At 44.7% G+C, this 11003-nt stretch overlaps 3 protein-coding genes across 3 annotated transcripts in view; 2 read left to right on the forward strand and 1 right to left on the reverse strand.

Annotated features, from left to right (window-relative positions):
* Positions 1-11003, forward strand: part of LOC121923584 (zinc finger and SCAN domain-containing protein 2-like) — an 86176-nt gene that overhangs the window by 47791 nt on the left and 27382 nt on the right. The window lies entirely within an intron of this gene.
* LOC121921991 (zinc finger and SCAN domain-containing protein 23-like) overlaps positions 1-11003 on the reverse strand; it is a 113417-nt gene that overhangs the window by 3457 nt on the left and 98957 nt on the right. The window lies entirely within an intron of this gene.
* On the forward strand, positions 963-6826 carry LOC121921942 (zinc finger protein 124-like). Its single transcript, XM_042450706.1, has 5 exons — positions 963-1652; positions 1846-1939; positions 3754-3827; positions 4020-4140; positions 5412-6826. The coding sequence occupies exons 1-5, from the start codon at positions 1350-1352 to the stop codon at positions 6392-6394; spliced, it is 1575 nt and encodes a 524-aa protein (XP_042306640.1). The 5' UTR covers positions 963-1349; the 3' UTR covers positions 6395-6826.

The following is an 11003-nucleotide window of genomic DNA, read 5'->3' on the forward strand; positions in this document are numbered from 1 at the left end:
TAGGGTGTTGAGATCACCCAGAGAGGCCCTTCTCTCTGACCTACTACCCTCTCAGGTGCATCTGGTGGGAACAAGAGGGATGGCCTTCTCTGTGGCTGCTCCCAAGCTTTGGAGCTCACTCCCTGGAGAGGCTAGGATGGTTCCATCCCTGCTATCCTTTTGGTGGCAGGTAAAGATATTCTTATGCCATCAGGCCTTTACAAGCAGCTAAGGGCTGGGATTTAAATATTGTGCATTAGAAATTTTAAGGGTTGTATTTTTAATATTTTATATTTTAATTCAAAACTGTTTTAACTTTTGAAACTGTTTAACTGTTTTTTAAATTTTATATTTATACTTTTAAATTTTGTATTCTTTCTAAATTGTATTGTTTTTAAATTTGTTATTAGCTGCTTTGAGTCCCTATGTTGGGAGAAAAGCAGGATATAATAAAATAATAATGGCCCAGAACAGACGGGCCTTTGCACCCACATGCCTGGCAACCCTCGCACATGACGAGGGTGCCACAGCTGCAGTGCACCCACCAGACAGGGTGTGTAATGGTGACATCACAGCTGTGCCGCTTCCAGACAGGGTGCTCCTTTTTTGCTCCGCAGAAGTGCCGCACAATTTTTGGTTGCTGGAGCACTCCTGTGGTGCAAAGAAGCGCCGGGGAGGTGCCTCTTTCTGGCAGTCTGTACCCCTCCAATAATAACAAGAATACATAAGGTGTACCATAAGCTTTCCTCCTCATGCAAAAACTGGGGGTTCTAAGGCTTCATAACCTGAAATACAATTTCTGAGGCGCAGAGAATATGACTTGCCCAAAGTCACCCAGTAGGTTTCATGGTTGAGCTGGGAATTGAACCCTTGTCTCCAGAGTCATAGTCCAACACTCAAACGACTATGCGACACTGGCTCTTGGTGATGATGCTATTGATGAAGTTTTAAAATAGGCAGGGATATCACCACCCTTGGGTAGAGTGAAGCAGCTGCCTCAGTTGCTTGGAGCCAAAGATGCTCTTCCCAGATGCTCTTCCCTTCTTTTGAAGAAGAGAGCTGTGTTCAAGACAGCACCACCTTGCACAGAATTGTAAAATATCTCCATAGTACATGAAATGGTTTGTAAGAGCTCCCATAACAAATATCTTCTTTGCGTTGTAGGGCAATCATTCTTCTGTAATTCTTCCAGTCTTTTGCCTTTCCTGGCAAAAGAGAAAACGCTTCTTAGTGTATCTGGAATCTGAATGGGAGTGTCAGTCAAGCAGGACTCCTCTGGGCCCAAATTAAGAAAAGGTCTTCCTCTTGTTCAAGCTGAGGGCAGTGGACCATTCTGGGAAAGAACCACATAGAAGTGCCTGGAAGAGGATATGCTCAGCTCAGATTTACAGTGCCAGCGCTTCAGACAGTTCCGCTACAAGGAGGCCAACGGGCCCAGAAAGGTTTGCAGCCAACTCCACAATCTCTGCCGTCAATGGCTGAAGCCAGAAGCGCACACGACGGCTCAGATGATGGACCTGGTGATCCTGGAACAATTCTTGGCTATTGTTCCCCCAGAGATGGAGAGCTGGGTCCGAGAGTGTGGAGCGGAGAACAGTTCCCAGGCGGTGGCCCTGGCAGAGGGTTTTCTCCTGAGCCAGGCAGAGGAGAAGCAGAAGAAAGAAAAACAGCAGGTGGGAATGCTTTCTCATTGTTTCAAAGGAGTGGGAATATTTCCTTTTGAGTCTATTTTCAAACTACTATGTACAGAAGTTATTTTCTGATTATAACCCAAAGTGGGGATTGTCCAGCCAGGTTTTGTGCTCTTCTGTTCTTTTTGTAATCCTCCTCTGTCTTTTGTCATCCTTTCTGTTTCTTCTGGTACAGGAGTTGTTTGTGGTGGAGGCGGCTGACATGGAGATGTGCCCTTCTGAGACCAAGCAGATAATGCTGGGCAGGGACAGAGACTCCAGTGTAGTAGGTAAGGATGAAAGGGATAAGTCTCTTCTTGGCCCTCTTCTTGAATATGCCCCAACTTTTGTGGACTATAGGAGTAGCGAGGAACCCTTAATAATGTTAGTCTCTTATGTGGGTTTGAAGTGAAAACTGCTGTGAGAGCCAATCTTGATTTAATTAGAGATGTAAATATGGCAAGCCAGCAAGGATTTGTGACAGGATGAGAGTGTAAGCACAATATGGAGAATCAGTGTTCAACTTTCCCACAATTTGCTTCTGTGGTCTTCTCTCCCCCAACATCACCGTCACCTCTGACTCAGTCCATATTCCTTCCCCACTGAGCATCTCCAGTCTTCATTGGGTGCTTTGGCAGACTTGTTTTTCTTTAATATGCAAAGGGATCTTGTAGTACCTTTGAGACTAACTGGGGGCTTGTCTATACAGGTCAAAACCCCTGGATTCACCTTGTACAGTATCTGGTACTATGAGTCCTCATGACGTATACAGCGAAACTTTTTCTTTAAAGTGTTAATCTGGTTTAACAGGAAACTCTGGAGTGAATCCATTTGTGTTGGATGTGAGGACAGCTGAATTGGGCTGGATCCAGAGTGACCCAGTCGTCCATGCATGTATACACTCATCTCATGGTTCCTACTGGCTTGTCTCGGTGCCATCACTTCCATTGTGGCCTTGCCAGCCAAGCAGCTCCCTGAGAGAGCCTGGTTGTTGCCATTGTAGGAGCCCTGGTGGCGCAGTGGTTAAATGCCTGTACTGCAGCCATTTACTCAAAACCACAAGGTTGCGAGTTCAAGACCAGCAAAAGGGCCGAAGCTCGACTCAGGCTTGCATCCTTCCGAGGTCGCTAAAATGAGTACCCAGACTGTTGGGGGCAAATTAGCTTACTTGCTAATTAGCTTACTTGCTGTTCACCGCTATGATCTTTGGAATAGCAGTATATAAATAAAACATATTATTATTATTATTATTATTATTATTATTATTGTTTCTACTGAAAACAGAGCTCCCCAGTATGTGATCAACATGGAAGGGGTTGTTTTACCCTTTCTTCACTGATCACACAGGTGCCCTGTTCTGACCTCAGGAGAAGCAACAGCCAGGCACTTGCTATTTGGTTGGTGAGGCCACAGCATCAGCAGCACTGAGAAGCCAATGAAGGCAATTTGGTGTTGCCTGGTTGCCCGTCTGGACATATTTCACCCGTGTCAACCTGGAGGCAGTTCATGAGAGTAATGCTCCAGATTAAGGGCCCGGTGTAGATGTACTCCCCTGAGGGGAAAAAAGTCGTAGTTGCTACGTCTTTTGCTCAGTCTCAAAGGTGTTACAAAATCCCTTTGCATACTGATATTTCAGACTAACACGGCTATGTCTTTGTTTTTCTTTAGTTTTTTTATGTATATGTTTTGGGAAGACAAACACCAAGCAGTTATCACTTCTTTCCCTGGTAAGGATTAAATATAGATTCTCAGGGTGAATCAGGAAGTGAGCCATTTTTTCCTTTCTTTTTCTTGGTCTTCCTTCCATACCAACTTCTATTTCAGGTTCTTCCCATCTTGAATCAGTTAACATTCTGGGACTACTCAGTTGTCCCTGAACAGATTCTCAATTCCTTTCCTTTCTTTCTTTCTTTCTTTCTTTCTTTTTTCTTTGCATGTTTTAAGATTTTGGTATCCCTGCCATCCTCTCCTGCTACTTAATGAAGCAGGAGTGTAGTGTAGGTATTTCATATGATAACGTCTATGTTTTGGTGAGTATGGAAAGACATCAATCAGAAATAAACTGTATGTAACTGTCCCCTTTTACCTGTTGTGTCCCTTGCAGGAGATGGAATATTGCCATGGTCAATATCCCTTGATAGTGATGCTCTTGATGCCCATTCAGTGAGGTTGAATCAGGTAGGGAGCAAGATCCATGGCGGGTTGGGTGCCCCTGGCTCCTGAATGTGTCCCTGGGCCTTTCATTACAGTTGCTTATGGTGAATGCACTGTTTAAAGATTTAAATCCAGTTAAGGAATCCCAAGCAAAATTGTTTTCTTTTCTAATTGCCTTTGGCCTTTTGCGCTCATAAACAATGTGTCTTTCTTCAGGTGACCTTTGAGGAGGTGGCTGTGTTTTTCACTAAGGAAGAGTGGGCCCTGCTAGACCCAAGACAATGGTTCCTGCACTGGGAAGTGATGGGGGAGAATTTGGGTCTTGTGTCCTCTGTGGGTGAGTCTACTTCTTCCTTATGCTTCATAAGTTATAAGTGCCAAAATTAGTATTACAGTGGGCCCTTGTTATCCACTGGGTTTTTGTTCCAGGATCCTCCGTGGATAACAAAATCTGTGGATGCTCAAGTTCCATTAAATATAATGGCATAGCAAAATGGTGTCCCTTATATAAAATGGAAAATCAAGGTTTGCTATTTGGATTAAAAAAAAATATTTTCAAGCTGTAGATGGTTGAATCCGTAGATTAAAAAATCCATGAATAAGGAGGGACGACTGTACCTTTTTGATCTGAATTATTTCATAAGTCTGAGTTGTCTTCCAGTCTGGCTGGTTTCTGGGGTCTCTTCTCAGGAATTCTTAAGCTGGCAGACTTTGGTCAAAGCTACAGTAAATGGTGTTAGGTTTGGATGTACTCCTAAGCATGGACCATTCTGGGGGAGAACTGTGGACCCCCAGAGGTATTCCCCCGAGGGCCCGGTTTTTCTCCACCAATTGCTGCTGTGATTCTGTCCAGTAACCATTAAGGGTGAGAGATTGACTAGCTGGTAGGCAAATAAGAAGACAAAAGGGGGAACTCTTCCCTGAAGAACAGACAGATTTCAATGGCTCACTCCTACAAGAGAGTGGAGTCCAGTTTCTCCTCTTGTTGCCCAAAAGTACACATAAAGGCAGAATGTTCCAGAAGGGGGGTGGGCAGTTGGAAGGAATGGGGGGAATCACTTGTCCATTCCTTCTTGTAAAGAGAAGGGAAAAGCTGTGCAATGTGTTTAGTTGTACTTACACAAATTCTTGCTTGAATATTAATCCTTGATGGTGTCATTCTCACCAATGAAGGAGAGGAACCCGTTATTGTCTTTCCTCCATTAAAGAACATGGTATTCTATAGTTCTTTTAGTAGGAGAACAGGATTGTTGCTTGAGCCAAAGAAGCAGACTTTTGCACTTGTGCAAACCAGTGAAGATCCCTTCTTTGTTGTATGGACAGTTTTGGATTAGAAGATGTGATTGTGTACTTTGGATCTTTTTGAACAATCAGCCGGTGGTTCAGTGCCTCATGTGTGTTGATTTTGCTTCACAGAGGGATAGAGTAGTAGTTTTGCAAAGATATAGTTGTGAAAACTACAGATTAACAAAAATAGGATTCTTGTTCTCACTGAGGAATCTCCACACATTGATGCAAATGGATGTCAGGTAACCAACTGTGTTAATACTCTGAGGACTGCCTCCATTTCTCTCTGTGATTCTGACCAGTTCTGTCTCTCTTTTCCAGCTGCTGATGGGCAACTGATTGAGAATAAAGAGAAATCATACAGGGGGTTGCCTGAAAGAGCCACATATGAACAGATAGAAGAGCAAGGAAGGAACATTAACACTAAAGGACAGAGGAGTGTCATTGACACTCAAGAACACAGGAGAAGCAAAGCATCAGTTTCTGAAAGTGGAGAGTTCTCAGTTGAAGAAGTCACACAAAATGGAAAGGAATGTGTTTGTCTTCTGTGTGGGAGATGCTTCACTTGTAAAGCAAGCTTTAATTGTCATATGGAAACACACACAGGGGAGATGTCTTTCCAACATGGTGAGTGTGGAAGAATCATTGGTGATGGGAAGGACCTGGCTTCCCATAAAAAAAATCACATTAGAGATAAACCATTTCAGTGCCTGGTGTGTGGAAAGAGTTTCCATAAAAAGCTGCATCTTACCTCTCATGAAAGAATCCATACAGGGGAGAAGCCATTTAAATGCTTGATGTGTGAAAAGAGATTTAATCACAAGAGAACCCTCACTCGCCATGCAAAAGGTCATATGGGAGAGAAACCATTTAAATGCTTGGAATGTGGGAAGAGCTTCATTCAGAAGACAGACCTCGCTCGTCATGTGTCAATTCATACAGGAGAGAAACCATTTAAATGCTTGGAGTGTGGAAAAGGCTTCAGTCAGAAGGGGAATCTTGCATGTCATGAAAGAGTTCATACTGGGGAGAGACCATTTCAGTGCTCCGAGTGTGGAAAAAGTTTCAGTCGCAAGAAAGGCCTCATTTATCATCAAACAACTCACACAGGTGAAAAACTGTTTCAATGTATGGAGTGTGGAAAGTGCTTCAGACAGAAGGCAAATCTCACTTATCATCAGACAACTCAACATAGGGGAGAAACCATTTCGATACTTGGAGTGTGGAAAGAACTTCATTCAGAAGCTGCACCTCACTTGTCATCAGATAATTCATACGAGGAGAGATCATTTCAATTTTTTTAGTATGGAAAGAGTTTCAGTTGAAACATAAACCTCATTCATCATCAAGCAGTTCACACAGGAGAGAAACCATTTCAGTGCTTGAAATGGGGAAAGAAATTCATTCAGAAGGTACACCTCATTTGCTATCAAGCACCTCATACAAGAGGGTTGCAATTCAAATTGGAGTGGGCAACAACAAAGCTGAGGTGGCTCCACCATAAGAAGATCATGGGCACCATTTTGGGTTGATTGGAAGTGATATGACATTACTTTTAGTGTCCTTTGGAACCATTGTGAGAGGAAGTCTTTTGCTGTTTTCAGGTGACAAGGTGCAATAGGAACGTTGGGTACTTACCGTGACACGTTCATTTCCTGCAGAGAAGGGTCCTGGCATCCTGTAATCTGGGTTTAGCTCCTCCTATTTGCTCCTTTAGGCAGGGACTATAAACAAAAGACCGGCCCCTATATAGGGAGGAGCTAGCCCCCCTTAGCCTCAGTCAATAACAAGCCAAGTGAGTAGCAAGGTAAATCAAGGAACTGAACTTTAGTAACATCAGCTAAGGGTTAACTAGAACACCTTAGAAAAAACTAGTCCAAGAACAAACAAGAACTCAGAAAACCAATCCAGCAACAAGAAGAACAACAAGGCAGGTCCACCAACAGGCAAGCAGGGTCGGAGGCTGCAGGCAGCACCCGGGTGAGGAGGATGCCAGGACCCTTCTCTGCAGGAAATGAACATGTCACGGTAAGTACCCAACGTTCCTTTTCCCAGCCCATCCACAATAAGCACAATATGCTTCCTGTCCCCACCGGGAGAGAGCATGGCCTCTGCCACTATTCTAAACATAGGCTTTGGAGGGCCCCATCTCTCGTATGCTTTGATTGAGAGCGTCTGCATGGCAGAACGGGGTTGGGACTGATTTACCTTGGGGTCTCTTCCAACCACTGGGATCTATGGGAGCGCACATGATTACAAATTCCTCTGTGTCCCCCCAAAAAAATATACATACACAACAAAAGGGTTTTAAACCCCCTTGTGGATATCATGGGTGGAGAGTCCTTCCCCACCAATTGTTGTTCGGCTTTGCACCACACCATGCATATTGAGAGAGCAACTTGAGCGTTTGCCTTCCTTTCCATAAGAGATTACCTTTCTCCAGGATACAGGAATCACTCAGGTAAATGGCCGGGGCAGTCCCCAGAGCAGTACCTCTGCTTCCCAGCTACCTCTGCAAGTGTCTTATCGTTTTTCTTCCGAAGGGAGTTGAGGACCAACTCGCTTCTCTCATGGCAGCCCGGTTTACTATAAAGCGCCTGGAGATAATACGGGCTACGGTATTGTAAAACCCAGCTTGAAGGTTGGGGCTTGTTTTCAAACATACATAAAACCCAAAGTGCCCTGTGAGTATCAGGGCTACATAAAGGCCATATGCAGCTATTACCCATGTTTAGCAATGTCTTCAGTCACTGCTAACCCAGGAGCGTTTTCCTCAGTCGGCCTGGAACGAGGTACTGCCACAGGCAGCCTCCCTTTGATGGGGCAAATAAAAGGAAGGGGAGAGCCCCAGACCAACAGGTCTGGGGGTTCAGATTTACAAGAGATACTGGTTAATCTTTTTTGGTTCTTCATTTTATTACTCGTTAGCCCATGAAGTTTGAGTTGTGCTGTTTCTGCTCACCCCCTCTCCTTTTCCTGTCCCGAGAAGATGCCTGGAACTAATTCAAAAGGAAAGGGGCTAGCCATAAGCCAACGTGATGCTTTTTCTTCCTCCTCATGGGCTCCATCTCTGTTCTCCATTCGGGGCCAAGCCCTTTTGCCTTTGCTGGAACAGACTAAGACATAAGATGAGAACATGGTTCTACTCCTTTGTGCAACTGTTATCAGCCATCGCACTTCTCATTAAGCGCATAAGCTTTAAACACTTCAGATTCATTAAGCGCTAATAGACAGAGTGACTCACAGCAAGAGAACGGCCCTTGGTCACTCAGCGACCTTATGCTTACATGCATGAGGATCTTGGTATTAAACATCTCATATGAGGTGATAGATATTTGGCCTAGGTGACCAACCAAGCTCCACTTTATGTTATAAGGGTTCTGTTCCCTTTTTCTTGGAGAGAGGTTTCGTAAAGCGGAAGAAACTAAAAAAATAGTTTCTCATGAGATGGTTCTACTACATACAGGGGGTTAAGAAAAAAACTCTTATCAAAAACAAACAGGACAAAGACTCTTCTCCATGGGGGGAGAACCCCCCTTCCTCCATGGTGTTTTTAAAATATATATGTGTTTTTTTGCTACGGATGGTTGTTCAAAACATTCGGACATCCTACAGCGCCCTGAGAATCTGCCACAAAAGACACAATTGCTCTGCCCTTGTCTAGCTAGTTCATTTTAAATAAGAATGCCTGCTGATGAGCTTGCCATTCACCTGTTCCTGATGGATAGGCCTATTGTAAACAAGTTCTATCTTGCATATGAGAATTGGGCTCAAGGCAGAAGGTGACGGTTCTGCTGCAATCCTTTTCTTTTTTTTAGTAGGTCTTCAGGAAGCTACAAAAATTCCTTTGCATCTTGTTGGGCATGCTTTGATTGTGATTCCTGCATGGCAGGGGGTTGGACTTGCTGGCCCTTGTGGTCCTCATCCAACTCCTGATTAGGGTTTTATGTGTCTATGAGGTTAGCTGCTGTCGTGGGTGGTGTCTTATCCCTGATTCTGTTTGCAGGGCATGGTATGGTCCAAAACAACCCCCATGTCCACGCTTCTGAGGCTGGGGAAATGGATTCCCCGTGCCTATGCCTTGTTTTTCTGCTCGCAAGCTTGTAATATATTCTATATATATATATTATATATCTATCTTCCAAAACCCAAACAACACTGTGATTTTACTATTCTACAGGAGACTCCGTTTTTTACATGCCATTTATATTTTCTGTTGACTTCAACTTCCATGGGATTTGGTATCCATGCAAGTCCTCATCCAACACCAGTACATATCGAGGGCCCCCCACTGATATTCTTTCAAAATTTAAGTTTGTATTCTTGACCTATCCTTTTTGTGGCGAGTAAGCTTCTTCCTCGAAATCGATTAAGAGGGCTATCTTTGCCAAGTCCCATTTCGTGAATCCTTAATAAGCCAGGTTCATTTCAGCCGGGAGACCCCCAGCCTTACATACAGGTTGAGTCGCTGGGCTCATTGGAGTTGGGGGTGATTTTTGGAAGCTCTAGACTAGTTTCATCCTCAGATCGAATCCAGACCTGAATTCTGACCCACTGCCCTGTTAACACAGAATGTTGCATCTATGCTTCTGCATTGGTATTTCACCAATGTCTGTGAGAATGATAAAGGGTTAATCCAGTGATTCTTTGCCTACCAGGATTGTCTCTACTTTTCACACAGGTTCACCGATGTTCCAGTAACGAGAACTGCACATTGTTTACATTTTATTGGATGGTCAGACATTAAACCTTCCGCTTCAGCGTGCTAAGTCTTAATTGCTACAAGTAAATCACCTTAATCATTACTTTCATTGCTATACCAGTTGACCCAAGGTGATCAGAGTTAGGCTGGGAGCTGCCATGGTCCAGATTAGTCAGGTTCTATTGATTGATCTCATCATCCAACGCTTCGGACAAGTTCTCATTTCACCCTGCTTCAGTTTTCAGTGGCCTCTGACCTTTGCTATAGTCATCAAGATGACATTAAGAAGGGACTGGATACCCACACATGGTTTAAGGACAGGCTGTCTGCCATCACGTGGTTCTGCCATACGGAGCATACTCGAATGGGCGGGCCATCACTCACATAATAGGTATGAGGGGAGCTTTCCAAAGGGCCAGCTCCTCAGACATGTTTTCCATCGTGGGATGTGCCACACGGTCTTAAGGCGCCTGACGGTTGGCGAGCAGTCCTTCGGTAGGGCCATTCCTCAAACTCATCTACCTCAAGGTCTATACTCCCGGCCATTACCCTCCGCAGAAGTGGGCAGAGCTGGGGCCCTGTCGAGTACGTAAATCGACTTGTATATTTTTAGGCCGGTCTCAGTGTGCCTTCGTCCAGATCTACCTTCTTCTAGGGGTCAACTCAGCCTCTCAGATGTCACCGGACATTCTCCTTCCTTCGTTCTTCTCCCAGTCCTAAGAAGAACTTGGAACAGACTGGCACATCCTTTGGATGTGCGCAGAGCACTCAAAATCTACATCAAGAGGGGACTCAACCTTAAGGTCATCTAAATGTTGTAGTTTCCTTTTTTCCAGGCTCTTTGGGGTTTGAATTTACAGGCCTCAATTCGGTGGTCATGGTTTGTATTCAAGAGAGCTACCGAACTCTTGATCTCTCTCCACCGAGTGGGTGATTGCATGGCGCCCACTCAACCACGGAGTGCATCTCCTCTGCGGCCTGGCCACTAGCGCCTCCCTGTCAGACATTGCAGGGCTGGCCACATGGCAAGTCGCCTTCCGACCTTCATGAAAAATTGAACACGGACGTGTCTTAAGTCCGCTTTGTCGTCATTGGAAGGAGGGTCCTCCCCAGATTGTGTCGGGCGATCGTGCCCACAAGTTCCTGCATAGACCTCCCTCCCAGTCGAAGAGGGCTTTTGTAAATCCCAGATTACAGGAGGACAGGCCCCT

The sequence above is a fragment of the Sceloporus undulatus genome, chromosome 2 (genome assembly GCF_019175285.1).
Source record: "Sceloporus undulatus isolate JIND9_A2432 ecotype Alabama chromosome 2, SceUnd_v1.1, whole genome shotgun sequence".
In the NCBI taxonomy this organism is placed as follows: domain Eukaryota; kingdom Metazoa; phylum Chordata; class Lepidosauria; order Squamata; family Phrynosomatidae; genus Sceloporus; species Sceloporus undulatus.